Source organism: Tenrec ecaudatus, chromosome 8 (assembly GCF_050624435.1).
Source record: "Tenrec ecaudatus isolate mTenEca1 chromosome 8, mTenEca1.hap1, whole genome shotgun sequence".
NCBI lineage: Eukaryota > Metazoa > Chordata > Mammalia > Afrosoricida > Tenrecidae > Tenrec > Tenrec ecaudatus.
In genome coordinates this window covers 136,235,898-136,256,368 of record NC_134537.1, presented here as the reverse complement: position 1 = coordinate 136,256,368, position 20,471 = coordinate 136,235,898, and the positions used below count along the sequence as shown (strand labels likewise).

Below are 20,471 nucleotides of genomic sequence, written 5' to 3'. Positions count from 1 at the left end.
TTAACCAAACACCTCCATCAGAGTACTATCTTCCCCAACTAGACCCTAGCTGTTGTTCAGTTTCCCCTGAACCCTCCCTCAGCCCCTTCATTCCTCGCGGCTAAGCGTCATGGAGCATCTCACCCCAGAATCGAGCCTGAAGGAAACAAGGGGCTGACCTTGTACTCTATCCTTGAAGTGATCTTTGGCTCTATTGTCCCTCACCTCTGCCCCGCTGCGTGAGTCCGTTTCATATTCATCTAGAGCTGGGACTCGTACCAAAATGGGCCCTGACCTCTCCTCCGGAAGCCAGTCTCCACGTGACCCAAGTACCTCTGTCTGTGAGCAAGACTGGAAGCGGTGAGGAGCTCAATGCTGAGAAGCAGTCCTGGCACAAGTAGAGGAACCCCAGATCTACCACTAATTTACTGACTGGATCCTTGACTAAGTTCCTTTACCCTATTAATGCCTCCAGCGGTGGGTTGAATTGAGGTCCCCAAAATCTGTCCCTATGCCCTAATCCTCTGTGAGCAGGAGCTTTAAGTTTGAAAGGGAGTCTGCAGAAGCATTTAAGTTAACATCAGTAAAAGATCTCAAGGAGAGGTCATCCTGGATTTTTTAGCCAAGCCACAACCACTACCATCAAGTCAGAAGAGACTCATAACCAGCCTAGAGGACAGAGTGAAAGTGCCCCCCTGAGGTTCAGAGGTCTGACATCTTGACAGGAGCAGACAGCTGCATCCTCTCTCAGAGCAACTGGTGGGTCCAAACCGTTGACCGGGCAGTGAGCCACTTGGTGAGTCACCAATCCACTAAGCCACCTGGGCTCCTGGGATTCTTCTGTGTCTTTCTTTCTTCCTTTAATTTGTCTCTTTCAGTAGTTCTATTGTCACAAGCCCACATACCACACAATTCAGTATCTTTTGATTTTTTCAAGGCATGTGAATGACAAGTGTCCTTATTTTAAAAAAAAAAACAAAAAAACACAGAGACGAGACATTGAAGAGATGATTAGAAGTTCTTGGAACCATGGAGGCAAAGACTAAAGTTAGGTAGCCACAGCAAGGCATGCTGACAGTCAGCAGAAGCTAGAAGAGACAAGGAGCAGCGTCTTCTCGGGGCCCCTGAGGCGTCCTGTAGCACCCAGAACTCTAAGAGTCTGTATTTCTATTCTTTAAGAACCCACCAAGTGTATGGCAATTTGTTACAGCAACCCTAAGGAACTACTTAATATACTTTGATTTTCGCACTGAAAAATAAAAATAGTACCTACCTCACAGAGCTACTGTTATGGTTAAGGAAATAATCCTTGGAAAGCATGTAATGTCATAGGGCCGCGGTTCTCAACCTGTGGGCTGTGACCACTTTGGGGGTCGAATGACCCTTTCTCAGGGGTCGTCTGATTCATGACAGTAGCAAAATTACAGTGATGAAGTAGCAACAAAAATAATTTTATGGTTGGGGAGTAACCACCGCATGGGTCGCGGCTATAGGAAGGTTGAGAACCACTGTCACAGGGCCTGGTACTTAGGAAATTCCCACTAAAATGTTGTTATCTGCTGCTGCTGGAAACCTAATTAGCAGCCCAGGTGGATAGAGGAGGCCAGATGTTACTCAGTCGTGCAAAAAGCAGAGCTCAGAGAAATGAGTATTTACATGCGATCCCTCCCTGTTGGGACTCAAAAAGGCATTGCTGGAGTTTGCCCCTGACCTCACTCCAGCCATGAGATGTTTAGTAAGCTTTATTTCCCCCTGAAATCAGTTGTGAAAACAGTAGTAAATAATTGTCTTCATGACGTGGGAGATTCATCGTGTAGAGGAACTAGCTAGAAAACACAAGCCACTTGCCATAGCGGTGAACTTAACTCCTGGCAACCCAGGAGGCTTGAAGAAAGCGGTGTTGTACTCCAAATTTTCAGTGGCTGACTTTTGAGACATAGATTACTAGGTCTTTCTGGGTGAGAGGAGCTCAAACGACAAGCTTTTGGTTAGCCATTTGTACCGCCCAGGGACCTGATTGAAAAGTAGATGAGATCATTCTTCATTTGAAAATCAAGTTCTGAGAAAGCTGTATGGACTGAATAGAGTGCCCTATATTAGGGCTACAGAAATGATTGAGGCATGGCTTTTCCTCAATAACGACTCACCCGCTAGCGGTAACAGCGTGGGTCGCTCCTGGATGCCCGCAGAGGCATCCTAAGCCTCAAGTACGAAGGCTGAGCCACCATCCATCCCACCTTGAACTTGCCCTGACTGGTTGTGTACGTTGCACATACATGCATGCTTATGAGATTAGAACAGCCATGTGTTGACTTGCTCTAATGCATCTTTAGTTTTGTTCTGATTGTTGTTGTTGCTATTCTGTTCCGCTCTGTTTTGTGGAAGAAATGAAATCTAGCTCTCTCAAGAGAGAGATAAATCTTACTTTTGACATATCACTATCTGACCAAACTCCAACCAGTTCATTCTCAGAACTGTCTAGTCCCTGTGTTGCTGGCGGTTCACCTCTTTCAGTTAGGAGTCTTAGAGAAGAAGCTTAAAAGCGGATGCAAGATTTTCCTTAGGCATTATTGCTCACTGATTTGAAGGGAGTACGTACATCTCCTTTTTTAAAGGAAGATGCTCATCAATTTTACATGAACTTCCCTTGCGACGGGAACGCTGATGGAATGTGGTCCGTGTGACCCAAATTTTAAAATGAGGCCCTCAGAGGGCAACTGTTTCTGTTCCCCGCTTGCCTTCACTTTGCAGCCAAGGGGACACATTTTGACCGCACCTCAGCATCTTCCTTTACAGAGTGGAAGCGATACGAATTTAGAATCTAGGCCGCAGAGGAGCACTGCAGAGAAGAAATTATACCAGTAAATGATTTGCAAATATGCAGTTGGGTATGCCAAACGTCACCTGGCATTTCCACCTTTTTATTCCCTTTCCAAACCCAAGCCGGGTCTTTTGATATGCTAACGATGTTCAACAGGGATGACATTTACAATGGAAAACTCAGACCCTGAATTATTGCACTTGAAAATAAAGGCAATTTGCTGGCTTCCTTGGAGGGCTGTTGAACTCAAGAGTGGGTTCAAGAGTATCTACTTCTCTAGAGAACTTTAAAAGCCCAAAGGTTATCATGTGTCTAGGGGTTTGATCTAAGCCTGCCCAGGGTCAAAAGCTCGCATTCTTCCCAGAATCAGCCCTATAATTGTGATCCTGGATCTTCCTTAATAAGCAGCCCTGAATATCACGCATGAGCCTAACAGCTGCGCATTAGACGAGCTTTTCAGCCCGCCTCCATGTCAAATATCTGGGCTGAATCCAAAGGGAGCATTATTCTATCCAGGCACTGTGGTGTGTGAGTAGTTTTTCAAGTGCTAAAAAGTTGCTTTATTTCCAAAGCCTGTGGCTATTGTCCTTGGCTTTGAGGATAATGTTGGAAATGGCTTCTCATCACTGTACTAGGACTGAAGCAAGCCTTAGATTTATTGGCAATTCCTACATGAATCCAATCATTGGGGAAGTATTTGTATTCATAAAATGGCACTCAGGTAAAAGGATGACAAGAATATTAAATGTCAAGACGTTAGTGAAAAGATCAGGTGTCTCCATAGCACACTGTGGTGCCCCATAAGGACGTGGTCCCATGCCGTTTCGCGAGAGATGGTTCAGGCAGGTGACGACTAACATCCGGCCACTTTGGGATTTCAGTCTACACTCTGGGAGAGGGGCACGCTGCCTCCACAGCACACCCACTAGCTTCTCCTATGGCTTCCACGTCCCTGCTTTGGAATATATGGACACAGGTTCAACAAGCGTGACTCACAGTGTGAGAAACGCCCTTCCTACAGATTTATCGCCACAGAATACAAATAAAGCTCATATTAACTTGACCTTAAAAGTCTTTTCTGATGTTCTGATACCCTGTTGACGTGTTTTTCTTTAGGTATTCTTGGACTCTCACTAGAAAATTTTCCATCAGATCTCATTTCCACACCTCCACGCTTTTAATTTATTAGTGGCTAGGGAAGAAGAAGGCATGAGTCAATCTGTCTGCCTCTTAAACGACTCCTTGCAATCTTTTTTAACTTCCTCTTGTCACATATCTCACAAGCAATGTATATTTGTCTCATTCCCCAGACCAAAACATGAATCATTGTCATATGAACTTTAAGAAACCCTAGCCAGCCAAGCCTGCTGGTGGTGGTTCATTCACAGAATCATGCTTCTGGCCCAGAAGGCCAAGAGGCACTCCAGAGCATTGTGTAATAAAATATTTCCTTGCTTGACTTTCAAGATTTAAGCACCAAAACTAAACAAAAAGTTCAACTCAAAAAAAATTCATAGTTTCTAATGATTCCAGTTTCTGTTCTTTTCTGTTCAAAAACAAAAATCATTCTATATTCTCTGCTTTACAAAGGGTAATTCCAAACTTTAGGAAAGCTCCCTAATCTTCAAAGTCAATAGGAAAGAGCAGAAATAAATTTCCACCCAAGCAGAGCCCAGTGGGGTGGGTGCATTTAACTGCTGAACACTAAAGCAGGTATTTCCCAGCGCGCTGCATAGATCAGGTTAAAGCCACAAGGATCTTACCATTTTCTGAGTTTTCCTTTTACAAAATGGATTTTCAAATCATTATTCAGGTCGAGAATCTAGAGTTTCATGCAAAGTACAGCATCCCCACGATGCCTGTTCTGCACCATTACAGCCTCTGGCCGGGCTGACCCTCTCATAGACCACCCTGGAGGCCCAGACCTTTCTGGTGATGTCACATCTCCATCGTGGCTTGGCTTCATCAAGGCTCAGAGAGCCCCAAAGCAACTCTGCTTCTGACCAAATGGGACAACCCCGCCCCCCACAAACTCAATTTTAAACTAGAATCAAGTCTTTCCTAAACTCAATGATTCATGTTGTTGTTGGGAGGTGCCATAAAGTCAGATATGAACCAAGCAACTCTATGTACGACAGAATGAAACACCCTCACAGAGCCATTGTTGAAGCCACCACGTCAGTCCATTTCATTGAGGTCTGCCGCTCCGTTGCTGCCGCTCCTCTGCTTTACCAAGGATGATGGTCCATAGCCTACTTTCATCTCCTATAATCTTTTGAGGGCAATGCATTAGCCACAGGTTTGTTACCCACTATGGCGCTTTTTCTGGTGAATTGATCATAAACATACCATTAAAAAACCTCATTCTCACTGCCACCAAGTCAACGCTGACTTGTAATGACCCTGGAGGACTGAGTAGACCTGTAGGTGTCTAAAATTGTAAATCTTTACAGGAGTAAAAAGTGTCATCCCAGAGTGGCTGGTGGTTTCCAACTGCGGTTCTTGTGGCTATCAGCCCCCTTAATCATAAAAAATAACCCTGTGATTGAGATCCCACTATGTCACTAGTGGAGCCCTGGTAGCACAGTGGTTACACGGTGAGCTGCTAATCACAAAATAAGCAGTTCAAACCCGCCAGGTGCCTTGCAGAAGAAAGATGAGCCTTTCTACCACTGTGAAGAGATACAGCGTCACAAGCCCACAGGGGTGGGTCTACGCTAGCCCATAGAGTCTGAATGGACTCATTGCCACTGAAAGACAGACATCCTTGTATTCGTAGCAGACCACACCACAATGTGGGAATCCGACCTGGAGACCTGCGCACAAATCCTGCCCTGCCACCTGCTGGTTGTCCAGTCTTGGACACGTCACTCACTTCCTCCGAGCCTTGTCTGCAAATGTGAATGAACGTACAGCCCAGTGGAGAAGACGGAAGAAGACGTGACATGATCTTTGAGAAAGCGACCAATTTGATGGGAAGTAAGCACTCTTAATTTTTCCCCTCCAATTAAAGAGTAGTTGCTTATCAAGATCCAATAAGAGGTGATTTATTTATATACATCTCTCAGTGGACTTGTTTGTGCAAACCAATTTTTTTTCAAATAACTCATCTCAGGCTGGACTGTTTCACAAAAACTCCCGATGCTTAACTTCGAGGGCAGGACAGAGTTTTAGAAAAGGAAATTTGAAGCAGAACGTGTGTCGCTCTGCAGGCCCCTGGTCAGATTTCTGCCAGGGGTTTATCTTTCTCGTGCATAATGTAAGCCAGCCATCGGAAATGAGTAACTCTAGCAAGTCCCAGGCAAGAGAGATGCCAGGGCAATTACATTTATGGTAAATTTGGAAGAGGAAAATATGCATAAGAGAGGAAGAAAATCTCAGTGGGCATAATTTCAAGGAAAGGCAGGAGTTGCTCTGTGCCAGCAGTCCCTGGATGCCACTGGCATGGAGCAATTAGAGACGGAATGGATCAGCTGGAGCAAACATGCTGCATGAGACAGACCATTAAATAGTGAAAGGCCCTGTAATGATAATGGAAGTATTTTTTTTAGTGCTTTTTATTTGTGTGCTATTTTTAATTTCTAAAAGCCCATTATGATTTCTTGTCTGAGTCACAAATGAATCAAGACAAGACTGATGTGTTGTATCCTGTGCTCAAGTCTCACCGTATCAAAACGGCTTTCTTTTCAGGTCTGCTTTTCTGCTCTCTCCTTCCATTCATTGCCAAAGCTCTTCAAAGAAAAGGTTCCCTTTGTTGCCTGTAATGTTCACCTCCCATTCTCCTGGCTACATTGGCCATCTGGCTTTTACCTTCACCACCCCCCAGAAACCGGCCTCTTACAGCTCACCAGCAACTTCCTGCCAAACCCAACCGCCTCTTCCCGGCCTTCTCCAACTTGACCAGTCTGTGTGCGTGGACACTATTGACCTTCCCACCCACTTCTTTTTCTTTTTAAAGCAATGTTTTATTGTATGCTTGGTAGAAGTGTCCATAACAAAATAACTTCCCATCGAATAATTTAAATTTCATTCATTGATATTGGCTACATTCTTCACCATTAATCCACATTCTCATTATTTCCATTCTAGTTCATCCTTTTCCATGAATGTAATCTCAGAGCTTCCCAATCCTCTCATCTGTGGTTTAGAGTATTTGTTAACTCTTTGGTCTCCTAGAAAAGGTTTGTTGTTGCTGTTGTTGTTGTTACGAATGCAGCAATCACAGGGGATATCCAGGGGCTGACCTGCTATTGAGCTAAAAGGTGACTTGAAAGGATTTTTTTTTCCAGGGCAACTGTTTCAGAGGTCCCCTGGTCTCTGCAGGTTCAGTAAATCTGGGTTTGCTTTTCTTCGATTTGAAGTCCTGTTCCACATTTTCCCGCCATTTCTATCAGGCTCCTCCTACTGCAATCCTGATCAGAACTCTCCACGTTGGTAGCCAAGCACCATCGACTTCTGATGTCAGGGTAGATGAGCCTGTGGTTCATGTAGACAGTTAGTGGTTTGTTTGTTTGTTTCACAGTCTTGAGTTTTTTCTTTCTCTTTTGTTCCAGATAAGTACTAACTTTAACATTTAGGTCTTTTATTGATTTTGAGTAAGATTTTATGCACAGTTTGAGGTTAGATCCTGTTTCATTTTTCACACAAGTAGATATGCAATTTTGTTAAAGAGACTATTTCTTCCCCCGTAGAATTGATTTGACCCTTTGTTGAAAAAGGGTTGTCCATAAATGGATAGATTTGTTTCTGGGTTCTCAGGTCTACTGGTCAACATGTCTGTAACTGAACCAGTACCAGGCCATTGTCACTACTGTAGCTGTATCACAGGTTTTGGATCAGAGGATGTGCGCTCTCCTACTTTATTTCTCCTTCAATAAGGTTTTGGTTATTCATGTCCTCTTTTCCTTCTAAGGTTGATGGTGAATTCTTAGTAAAGGATTTTCATCAGAATTGTATTGTATCTGTAGTTCATTCTTGGTAGTATTGACATTTTCACAAGATCAAGGCTTCCTATCCATGAGCATATAACAACAATTGTGAAATTAAAATGGTGCAGATAGCACAGGACTGGGAAGGGTTGCGTTCTGTTCTAAATGAGGTTGCTGGGAGCTGTAACCAACTCAAAACACCCAACAACAAATACATGAGCACAACTCTATCTGTCAGCTTGTTGTTCAGTGGTAACTTGTATGTTGCCAGGATCCTCAAAGCTACGTCACTAGTATTAAAAATACTAACAGGATCACTTCTAGTGGATAGGTTTCAGGGAAGCTTCCAGACTAAGAGCTGACTGAGAAGAAGGAATGGACTGGCCATTTCTGAGGTACTAGCCACTGAAAACCTTTGCTATAGCATTAGAACACTAGCATAGTTCCAGAAGATGAACCCTTCAGTCTGGAAAGTACTGAAAATATAACTGAGGAAGAGATACCTTCTCAAAATAGAGTTATCCTTAATGACATGGATAGATAAATAGGATAGATAGATAGATAGATAGATAGATAGATAGATAGATAGATGATAGAAAAGCTTTTGAAAAAAAAGAAAGAAAAGCTTTTGAGACTTTCATTTTCTGATGAAGCAGGACTCAAAATAAGAATAGCAAAATGAATAATTAAAACATGGAATGTTCGATGAATCTAGGAAAGTTGGAAGTCATCAAAAATTAAATGGACCACATCAAGGCATTAGTAAAATAGACTGGTATTGGTCATTTTGAGTCAGCTAATCACATGGTTTACTATGCTGAGAATGACAAATTCAAGAGGAATGACATTAAAGATTGAAGTCATTGTCAAAAGGAACATTTCAAGATCTCTCTTGGAGTACAGTGCACCTGACCTACGCCAGGATATTTTCAATCACCGTATATGCATGTGGAAACAGGATGATGAATATGGAAGACCGCAGAAGACCTGATGGCATTGAGTTACAGTACGGTGTTGGCAAAGAAAATTGAAGGGATCGTGCTCTGCAGAGGAACAAACAAGTCTGTCTTGAAGGAAGTACAGCCAGAGGGCTCCTTGGAAGCATGGATGGCAAGATTGCATCTCGCACACTTTGTAAATGTTCAGACAAAGGACATCATGCCATCAAGTCAATGCCAATTCATAGCAACCCTATAGAACAGGACAGATCTACCCTGGTGAGTTTGCAAGACTGTAACTCTTTACGGTAGCAGACAGCCCCTTCTTTTTCCCAGAGCAGCTGATGGTTTTGAACTTCTGACTTTATAATTAACAGCCCAACTCGTAACCATGACATGTGTGACTCATTAGAATACCTTAAATGTGAACTTTTGATAAATGGAAAAACTGAGATCTAAAAGAGATTATATGACTAAAGTTATAGGAAAACTGAAGCCAACCCTATTGAATCAGTTGGCAGAACACAGGCCCGTTAGCTGCGTCTCGGTTCTGTTCCTTTTGCCTTATGGCACAAGTGTCTTCTTTATTTCTAGCTCAACACATACATTCGCATTCTAAAATTACCCACAGTCTATAAAAGGAGAGCATCTTGTTTCCTTTTGCCATTTTGAAAATTCGTGATCAGAAATATTGGGAATGTCCAGCCTTTCTTCCACTCATGTTCTCTCTAATGTCCTCACTAGAACAAACACTGCCGAAAGGAGAAGTCCAATTCTTTTTTCTTTTTTTTTATTTCATGTCTTGTATCTAGCACAGCACCTGGGACATGCAGGAATTTATTAAGTATTGTCAAATCAATAATAAACCCTCTACTACTTATTTCAAAGACCCCATGGTTATCAGGGAGATGGCATCAGCAAACATGGGCTCTCATTTAAGCTGAGGCTAGTCTCTCTATCCACCACCTGTCTGTCGATTTGTCACACCACAGAGGTGTGTGTGTTGTTATGAGGCTGCAATCTATCCCACCAGTGTTTTAGATCCCAAAGAGTCACCCAAGATGGACAGGTTTCAGCAGAGCTTCCAGACTAAGAGAGACAGCGATGTAAAATCTGGCCATCTACTTCTGAAAATTAGCCAATATAAGCCCTGAATAATAACAGAACAATATCCTGAACAACTTTGCAAAGGCAGTTAACCAGGTCTTTCTCCAATGGAGCCATTGTTGGATTTGAACCACCGACTTTTGGGTTAGCAGTCAAGTACTTAACAAATGCACCACTGGGGCTCCTTGAAGATAGTATCGGACCAGACAATGGCTCAGTGAATGTGATCGAGTTAGAGCAACTAGTTAGAGTGTAGCCACCTCACTAAATCAATGACCCGTGTCTACCAGCCATCATAGCGTTTGTTCCTCACTCGCTGCCTTGGTAGTTCTTTCAATGAAGTTTTCTGTATTTGGCAGGGGCGAGGGAGGAGGGTACCAAAAACCATATTAGTGCCGCTGAGCCTGACTTTCCTTGCATGCCTGTGGAAATCCTTTAGTCTCTTTGTCAGACTTTTCCCTCATGCTTACCCCGAAGGAGCTTATACCTATAATCCCATCATGCATAACAGTTCCCTTCTTCCGGTCTTCTTCCTCCTTCCCACCAGTTTCTATTCAAGCACCACTTTACCTTCTAATCCTGGCTCTCGGGATTCCTTGACACAATTTTAATGATGCCAAGTCCTGAAACTGAACATCAGACGTGAAAACGATCTATTTTGTCATGATTTATTTTCAAGTTCTGTGACCTAGATTTGGAGGATGTGTAGGTGTGTTAATTATCCTACCTTCAGCCACAGGTACAGAATCTATGTTGAAAATTGTAAATTAAGAGTCACTTTCCTTGTCTGTGCTTCTAAAAACACTCTTCAAATGAATAACCACGTCCTAGCAGGAGTTCTTTAGGAAATATAGCCGCCTGTTTACCTTGATGGTGTTCTGTTCGTGAGTGAGAGGAGAGAGAATGTGTACATACCAAAATCTGGGAGACGAAGAGCAGGAGGCGCGAATCACCTGGTATTACAGGAATCTGGTACCCAGGTGCCTCCTTTCCTGCGGTGACCTCACAGTATTTCTTCGCTGGCACAACTATTTCCTGGAATTTACACAGATGTAGACAATTACGCCTTTGAAACTTGAAATTTGACTTCCGGAGCAGTTTATCCCATTGTCTACACAGATGCCATCAGAGTTAGAATTTAGCACATTCAGGAGTTTAGAAAATGGTATTCGCTATGCGGTCAGAGCCCTTTGGAGAGACAACATCTCAAGGGGAAGAGACTCCAGGGCTGATTTGGCAGATATGCCACTCAATCTTCCCGGTTTGTTTATATTGTCTTCTTCTCCACATGCCCTTGCCCTAGATGAAGTTTTCTCCAGACAGTAAGCATGGATGCCAGCTAACAAAAGTGGACATACTTCTCCCTCTGTGGCCAGAGTGCCCAGTAGCCTAGGCAAATTGCCATAGGTCAGTGCTGACTGGTGGCAACCCTGTGTGTGTCAGAGGAGAACTGTGTCCGTAAGGTTTTCAATGGCTGATTTTCCAAAGGTAGTTTGCCAGACCTTTCCTCTGAGGTACCTCTAGTGGACTTGAACCATTCAGTCAGCATCTGAGGACATTAACTGTTTGCACTATGTCTACTACATACCTGTGTCATCAAGTTATATTCTGACTCGTAGAAATCATATATATGGAATGAATAACCTCATCTTTCTGCCTCAGAGCAGCTGGTTGATTTGAACCACAAACCTAGCAGTTAGAAGCCCAACACTCACTTGACAGCACCATTAGGACTCGCTAGTTGAGCCATGAAGAAAGAAAAGTAGACCAAACGTTCATAGAGAAGTGTCTGAAGAAAGCCTAAAGGACACCTGAAAGAAACGTGAAGGCCATCAAACAAAAGGGAAGTCTGAGAAGCAATCATAGCAGACACTAAGCGGGCCTGATGACAACTGTCCTGTGGTCTTCCAGACGGGATCCTGGAACCAAAAATGGGCAATGGGTAAAAGCACAGGAGATCCAAACAAAATACATACTTCAATCGGGAAGCTATGACACAGAAGCCACTAGATCAGCGGTTCTCAACCTGTGGGTCGTGACCCCTTTGGGGGTCTAACGACCCTTTCACAGGGGTCACATATTTCATCAGAAATATGTGGTTTTTGATGGGCTTATGCACGGAGACACCGCTCCTGTATCCATCTTTCCAGGCGGATCTGCCCACATACAGATATGCCCACATACCAGTACCCAGAGTGAAGACTGTTACCCATGCTATACCATGCTTCAAGACAAAATCTCATTTATTTGTCATTATAAAACAATATTTCACAATATAGAATTACACATTGTTTTCGTGATTCATCACTATGCTTTAATGATGTTCAATTTGTAACCATGAAAATACATCCTGCCTATCAGATATTGACATGATGATTCATAACAGTAGCAAAATGACAGTGATGAAGTAGCATCGGACATAATTGTAGGGTTGGGAGTGACCACCCGTGAGGAATTGTTCTCGAGGGTGGCGGCATGAGGAAGGCTGAGAACCGCCGCTCTAGACGGTAGTGGGGGGTGTGGTTAATATTGATGGGACTCCCTGATCGTAACCAAGAGACACTAAGGTGAGATGATTTGATGAGAAAGGTGGCAGGGCCTATGGGAACTCTGTTTTGTCAAGTGTTCCTGTAAATCTAATTTGTACCAAAAATATTAAGCCTACTTAAAAATAATAATAATTAAGCCTACTAAAATAAGCTCTTGTAAAAGCCCATTGCTAACGGGACAGCGCCACCAGTCTGCCTTTCCCCCAGCCTGGGAGCAGCTTCCTGTTCTCTAAGTGAGGGTCAGAGCTCCGAAGCTTCGAGAGAGGCTCCACGGCGCCCTGAAAATGTCTTGGCTGTAAGTTGACACTTACTCTCCAACAAGCATGGAGCTGAGAGTTAAATAGTCTCTAAATGAAACGAAGGCCCTCCCCCGAGTGTGTCAGGCGTCTCTCGGGTGACAGACAGCTGCAGAAAGCCCACACACTGCACTGGAAGGAGATCAAACTGCGCCTGTGCGGGATGTGCCAGGCTCAAGGCAGAGAGCGAGATCTAACTTTAACTCGCACGCTCTTTCCATCTCACCAGAAACACTCGGGCGCACAGCAAGGAATTTGTTTCTTAAAAGACGTATTTTCTCCTTGGCTTCCGAAATTCCAGAATGAATTTCCTCTCTGGTCTTTTGTGTCAGGGAAGCTGGAGAAATGGTACATATCTAGATGAGAGTGAACCAGGAGAGCTTTCTTTAGAATGCCTTCCGAGAGCTGACAAATTCACCGCGGATTTTTCTGCTCGCTTTTACAATCGGTCCATAGCTTTCCTTGGATTGATAAGAGAGATCTGTCGGCCAACCGAGTTAAAAATGGTTTCCCTGCCTTCTATGTCATTCCACACTCTCCTATCACCTGAGACTGAAATCGTGACTGTAGAGATCCAGTATTAGAAATGATCCTGAACTGTTGCCAAGTTCCCTTCATGAGAACGGGTCCCTACCGCAGTGATTCTCTGCTGGATGGCATTCCATCCAACTCTATCCCTAAAGAAGATAAACGAGAACTAGGTCCTTCCACCACCATCGTCCCTAGCCCAGGTCATCCGTTCCTTGCGTGGTCAAGTAAGCAGTTACCATCAAGTGGATTCCGACCAGTGACGAAGACCCTGGGCACAGTAGGATTCTCAATCGCTGCTTTTTCAGTAGGAGATCATGAGACCTTCTTCACCGCACCTCTGGGTGGACTCAAACCACTAACCTTTTGGTTAATAGCTGAAGGCATGAACCATTTGTACTACTCAGGGACCCCTATAGCTGATGTACTTCATGACAGTCTTCTCTTTGTCCCAAAATAGGCATTCTTCCACCGAGGAGGCATGGATCACCCTCTCTATCCATTCCAGGCCAAAGGTCCTCGACTAAAATTGCCAGTGGGATCCATCTTGTTCTTCTTTCCGTTCTTAACAGTCCCTACAGGGATGAGAGGTGGCACCTGGTTTTGATAGGGATTCCATCCTGATGATTCCGTCACAACTTGCTTCTTACATAGGCCGACGCCTCTTTTGTTGTTGTTTTCTTCTCCGTCATTCTTGCCTTTCATTACCAGTGTCTTTAGACATTGATCTTTGTATGTTGGTGTCAATGTCATAACAGTGAAGTTGAAACTGTAACAACTGTCAAACGTGTGCGCAGTTCAATTGGTGTCGGTCCTTGGAGTTGGCAGGGCTCGATTTTCCAGCCCTTACCTCTGCACCCCCACCAACAAGGTCGCCCTCGTAGACCAGCTCAGAGCCTGCGCCGCACCAGAACATGATAGCACTGAGCATCTGGGAGGGAAGGGCTGAGAGTGGTAACATCAGCCATCTATGCACGGCAACTGGTGCAGGGTACCGATCACGAGTAGAAGATGCACAGCGAAAAAGTACAGTCAAGTGCTGTCCATTCTAACTCCTCATAAGTAAGGTACCTCAATCCAGGGCTACATAAAATCAGAAAAATCATGTGCATTGTGATGTATAATTCACTGAAGGATACAAGTGTGTCCTTATCTAAGCATTCACACCTATTTAACACACTACAACTCTTTCACACGATAGGCTTGTCTCAAGAGAATTAGTGAATTCTTTACCTATCAAGAGGGGCATGTCTGTGCCTATTTGCTTCTGTTTTAGTTTCTGAAACTCTTTTTATAGTTGACTCATTTCCTACCCTAACCATTCAGTACCTTGTATCATATCAAGGTTAGTATAGTAACTGTAGAGAATTAAAAGGCATTTTCTCTATATACAATTATCCAAAATTCAAGCTTTAAGTAGGGAATCTTTCTGTTGTACAATATGATGACAAGTGTACTGCCCTTCCTATTTTGTATATGACATTTAGGAGCCCTGGGGGAACTGCAGGTTGGACTCCTAACCTAAGATCGGCCGTTCAAACCCACCAACCTCTCCATTGGAAAAACATGAGGCTGTCTGCTCCCATAAAGTTTTACTAAGCTGTGGGCACTCTGTTTATGGTCATTATGAGTCAGAACCTGACACAATGGCGACGGTAATGTGCTTAGACTGGGATATCAAGTTTATCATGCAGGAGACAGGCTTAACCAAGAACACAAGTGTAGACCAAGATCATGCCAGACAAGCAGGAATGGAAGCACACAGCACTAGGCAATATGGATTCACCCCCTAACATACTTCTCCAGGATCACCCGCCTCCTGCTGAATCGCTCGTCCAGATGAGGCGAGCATGACTGAAGATGCTGGGAAGCAGACAGACAGCAGGTCCCAAATTAACTCTCTGAAAAAAAGAAAAAAGTCACAGCTCTTTGCTTCTCCCGAGGTCGCATTATCACACATCCCTTTGCTTCAACTGGCGTAGTTGTGCTACTGAACCCCTCACTCGTTCTCTCACATGTAGAGTCGGTGTGTTGTTAGTCGTCGTCAACTAGAAGTAGTTGTGAGTCAACTGGGATTCATGACGACCTTCTCCAGAACAGAATGAAACATCGCCCGGGCCAGTGTCATGTCCACGATCATTAGCTTCAATTCCCCACACTAACATTACTCAGTGTTTTCCTGTGCCCCATCAGACTTTCATGGATTAATTTTGGAAGTCGATTTCCAGGCCTTTCTTCCTCACCCACATTTGTCTGGAAGTGCACTTGAACTTGGCCACCGTGGGTGACCCTGCTGGTATTGGAAATACTGGTGGCGTAGCTTCCAGCATCACAGCAGCCTGCCGCCACCCCAGTGCAGAAAAACAACAGGAAGACGGGAAACCAGATGGTGTTATATTTATTTCCTGCTGCTTCTCTGTAGCTTCTGTACAAGTTCAATACATCATACCATAGCCGTGTAAAAAGAATTGATCTATTGCCTAATTGATACCAGAATTGTCGAGAGCTAGGGGTGAAAAAAACCCAAAAGCAATCCCATGCTTAACATTTGTCCCCACAGATTCGAAATGTCGCTGCAAATCTGTGTGTGGACAGCAAGCACGGAGCTACAGGAACCGAGTTGAGGCTGGACATCTGTGTCAAAGATGGTTCGGAAAGGACATGGTCTCATGAACAGGTATGTCAACACGAAGAAATTCAGGGTGGGGGGATGGAGAGACAGTGTGTTAATCTGGGTAAACTAGGGAAACAAATCCACAGAAACTCATATGTATAAGAGAGAGTTTTATATAAAGGGAAGCGTACATTAAGAAAGCGTCCCAGCCCAGTGCTGTCTAAGCCCCTAAGTTCAACATTAGTCCATACGTCCGACACCGATCTATAAAGTCTCCTCTATCCCACAAAACACATGCAATTACGCTGACTTCAGGAGGAAATCAGAGTCAGTGAATGTGTAAGCATCTCAGTGCTGGCAGGGGTTTCCACATGGCTTCTGCAGCACCCAGGGCTGCATCGCGGTAGGTATATATGGCTTCTCCCCAGGGATGTCTCACAGGAAGTAAGCCTTGCCAGCTGAAGCAGGGAACTGGCTAAGGCAGCTGCACACTGGTCCAACCATCAAAATGCAAGAGACCTGAGAACTAGAAAGGCAAGGTTCACCGAGCCATTTATCGCTCTCCACCCTTCAATTAATCCCACATGTGTTTATCGGCCAGATTGGCACAATAAACCTTAACTATCTTAGACAAAGAAGCAGGGACAAATGATACGGTGACAACAAATCCGAAATTGAAACATCTCAGGATCGGGATGTGGGCCTGGTTCTGTCATGAACCAGCTTTGTAGCAACGTGAACTACTTAACCTTCCTGTGTCTCTTCTTGCCAGGGAAGCCGTCGTGACCCCTGAGACAATGTACAAAATCATGCTTCTCACCACAGAAAGCATGCATGGCGTACATGTAGACTGTGACCCGAGCATTATTCCTTGTCCCAAATGGTAGTTGATGACTATCAGGAAAGATGCCTTGTGGTGCAATGAACGTTTGGGGCCTTACCTCCTCTCGTTTTCTCCTCGGGTTATTGATCGTTTCCTTAGATTTTCATGTGTGTTTGCTGTTGTGGAGACACTATACTGCAAGACACACACCACCTGAGCAGTTCCTACATGTACAAGTTAGGGATGGGGATTACATGGATCCCATGCGGCGTCCCCAGGTCTCACCCCTGTTCTGAGCTGGACTTTCTTCATTAACATAAAGGTGGTGGTGCCCCCTCTCCCAAGGTTCCTATGTAATCATTATTAATCGGTTTATTGATGTATAGTTCATGTTCCCAACCATGCAAGTCTAATATATTTTGAAAGAGTGGTGAGATCGTTGCCACCTCCATTCTTCTGTTCATTATTATTAGCGCCTCCTTTCTCCCAGCCTCCCCTGCTAGAACCCGAAGTCACTCTCCACCTAAGGGCTGTCTCTATAGATTCACCTACGCCATGTTTCATATAAACAACAGGGGAGGTGGCGGAACGGGAACCAACAATTACAACAAAGTAAAGTCCAGCAAAACCTCAATCCAAAAGGAAGCTGAAAAGAATATAAATGAGAATCAGTTAAAGCTAAATCCAAGGGGAAAAAATAAGATGTTGAATTTGAACCTAACTCTACCTATCTTAATCCACTCTCCAACATACTCTGTGACAAGGCCAGGCTTCTCCATCCCGAGACAATGGTCTGAGGAAATTTCAAAGAGGCTTCATCTGCTTGGGGATGATGCAAAAGGATTTGGGCTTTCACTGTCATCCCTAGCCTTCTGCAATCTGACTGTGTATTCAAAGGAGTATTTTATATACGTGACTTGTAACTGTTATTGTTGTTTTTGATATTACATAAGAAGATTAACTTGGCGGCCACAATCCTCGGCATGAACATCATGGAATATTTCAAGATGACACGGCTTGAATCATGTAACTCAAGCCATCACAATGTCTGCTGAACATCTTGCTCACTGTGTGAGTCCAGGTAGACTATAGAAACAAATTCATAGACACTCATATGTGAATAAGAAAGAGCTTTATATACAAGAGCACTTGAATTTTGAAAAAACATTCCGCCCAGTCCAGATCAAGTGATATTAGCCCATATGTCCAATACCAATCTGTAAACTCCTCTTCAGACTCACACAACACATGCAATGACACCAAATGCAGGAAGATCACAGGCCAGTGGGTGGAAAGTCTTGTGGATCCAGTGACAGTGGAAGCATCTCAGCGCTGGCAGAGGTCTCCATGTGACTCCTCCAGCTCCAGAGCTCTAGTGCAGCTCCATGTGTCTTCTCAACAGGAATGTCCAGCAGGGAGTGAGCATGTGTCCCGCCTCCAGTGAGCTACTTATCTCCCTAGCACCTCCAAATGATTGACAGGCTAAACTCCACCCCTTCACTCTTAATCCTCTCAAATTGACAACACATTATATAACTGCCACACACGCTTAGTAAATGCCGAATCAATGTACTTTCTGATTCCTCGCCCATGCCTACAGAAGCACTAGCTAGGAATATCGCATGGGAAATCACACACACACACACACACACACACCAGGAATATCGCATGGGAACACACACACACACACCCGCTCCCCTGCAGCTGTGACTCTGCTTCCATTGGCCAACTCCCAAACACTAACAGTGTGTCCCAGGAGCACTGATGGGAATCAAACATTGCTGACAGTGGACTCGCCCTCGCTTCTTCTGTCTCTTAACACAAGCTGCCCTGGGAGGAATAGGGAAGAAAGCCTAGGGAGCCACGGGTTTGGTGTGCACACTGAAACATTGGCGGTTTGAACCCACCAGAAGCTCTGTGAGCGAAAGCAGAGGCAGTTTGCTTGCACAAAGATTAACAGTCACGGAAAGATTGGGGAGCAGTTCCACTCTGCTGGAGAGGGTCCCCATGAGTCATGTGGCTTTTTGATTTGGGAGATTGGTTTACATTTGATTCCACAAAAGCGATTCTGACTTCAACCTACGAGCAAGAAACGAGGCTTAGGGTGCCCAGCAGTAAGACCAGCATCCAGAGAGGAAGCACAGAGAAGCTGTAAGAAACGTCTCCATCTGTTGGATGAAATTCTCCTGGGATCTACACCCCCTCTGTCCAGCCCAACCAGGAAGACCAGCTAGCCAGCTAGTTCATATGAGATGTGCTTCCCTGAAGCGTCCCTGAGGTTTAAATTTCGATCCCAATGACTTTGCAGAATAAGATCTTCTCTGGTCCCCTGGACCTTCATTAATGAAAAGATAATAAACAGAAACAAGCCAAATGCAATTGCATACACTTTGCACGTTGTTGGATCCCGGTTGGGTTTTAGTTTTGCTGAGAGGAATAAAAGCCATGGGATGTAATTCAAGAAATAGTCACCAGATGGCAGCACCAGACAAGCAGAAAACTCTAGATTCATGAAACAAAACAGCCCACCTCAAGAGATCTAAAAATGGAACTCACAACAGGGAGATTAAACCAGATTGACAGTGATTAAAAAACTGAATCAGATTTAAAATATGTAGTGTCAGATATTGACTTTGAAATCAAAATATTTCACACTGTTTCATTTTCCAGTAATTAGGTGGAGGCTTTTAATACAATATATCACTCGATGAGTTACAAGATTTAAATTTATACTTATACACTTGGATTAAAATTCCTGACTGAGAGGAAAAAAAGGTGTATCAGAACCGAAATATTATGAGAATGTCCTTTGAATACTATAGCATTCAAAAAACACAAGGGCCTTTTTTATTTGAAATGCCCGTTTCCCCCACCCCCCCACCACCCCTCAACCGGCCATGCTGGCTGGCAAAAATTAAACCACACGTGTTAAACACAATTGTTAAGTAGGGGTTAAAGGGAAGTCCAAAGCGGCACCTTCCTGAGACACTGCCTTTTGCTGCAGAGCCGTCGCGCTGACTAATCTGGCTTCTGTGCTCTGTGCAGCCCGTTGATACTGCAGGAGCAGAGGGTGCTGCCGCTCTGTTTCAGGAAGGGACCGAGAAAGAAAAAAATGAACATGGCTTCTAAGAAGACGGTGAGATCTGCAGAGAACATTGCCCAGCTCCCAGGATGAGTCTCAGGGAGAGGAGGAGGAGGAGAAGCCGTCCCTGGCCTAGTTCTCACTCTGCAGGCCGCTCTGCTCTCCCGCTGGGAGGAAGCTCTGCAGCAGGCTGTCTGTCCTCCTGCTGCGGAAGCAGCCCAGTGCTGAAAGGGAGCCAGAGACCCGGAGGGGAGATAAGCAAAGGATGATGGAAGCCAGCCAGTGCGCCTGGTGAAAGCGCGGATTCTGGGGGGCAGAGTCTCGCTATCAAGATAGAGCAGACTGAGGGGATAACTTGCTAGCAGAAACATGCACTATCTTGGAGTTCTGCCATCCACACAACGATGAAATAAAGCATTACCATCCACACAGAGAAAATGCGCCCAATGTCCCAAACCCAGTAGCAAGATGAAGATAATGTATGTGCAGTAGCAAGTCTACTGAGCTTATTAATACGACACAGCGCAGACCCTGGCAGAGCTGCGCCTGCCACATGAATATTTAAGCGAAGGAAAATGAGGTATGTAGCATTCTGGAGCCGTGTTTCAAAGTATCACTCTGAAAAAAATGGAGAAATTGACATCAATTTGCTTGAAGACTAAGGGATTCAACTTTGAGGGGGAAAAAAACAAGGCTGATGTAAGCAAATCTTAATGAAGTCTCAATTTTTTTTCTTCAGGAAAGTGCAGCTCCAAGGTAGAAGACAAGTTATGAATGTCACAATCACATTGCCCAGCGTCCACCAT

At 44.3% G+C, this 20,471-nt stretch overlaps 1 protein-coding gene across 1 annotated transcript in view; it reads left to right on the top strand.

Annotated features, from left to right (window-relative positions):
* GALNTL6 (polypeptide N-acetylgalactosaminyltransferase like 6) overlaps window positions 1–20,471 on the top strand; it is a 1,308,188-nt gene that overhangs the window by 1,254,537 nt on the left and 33,180 nt on the right. The window contains exon 10 of the mRNA XM_075555794.1: window positions 15,707–15,823. Within this exon, the coding sequence (XP_075411909.1) occupies window positions 15,707–15,823 (117 nt within the window). The remainder of the gene's footprint in view (window positions 1–15,706; window positions 15,824–20,471) is intronic.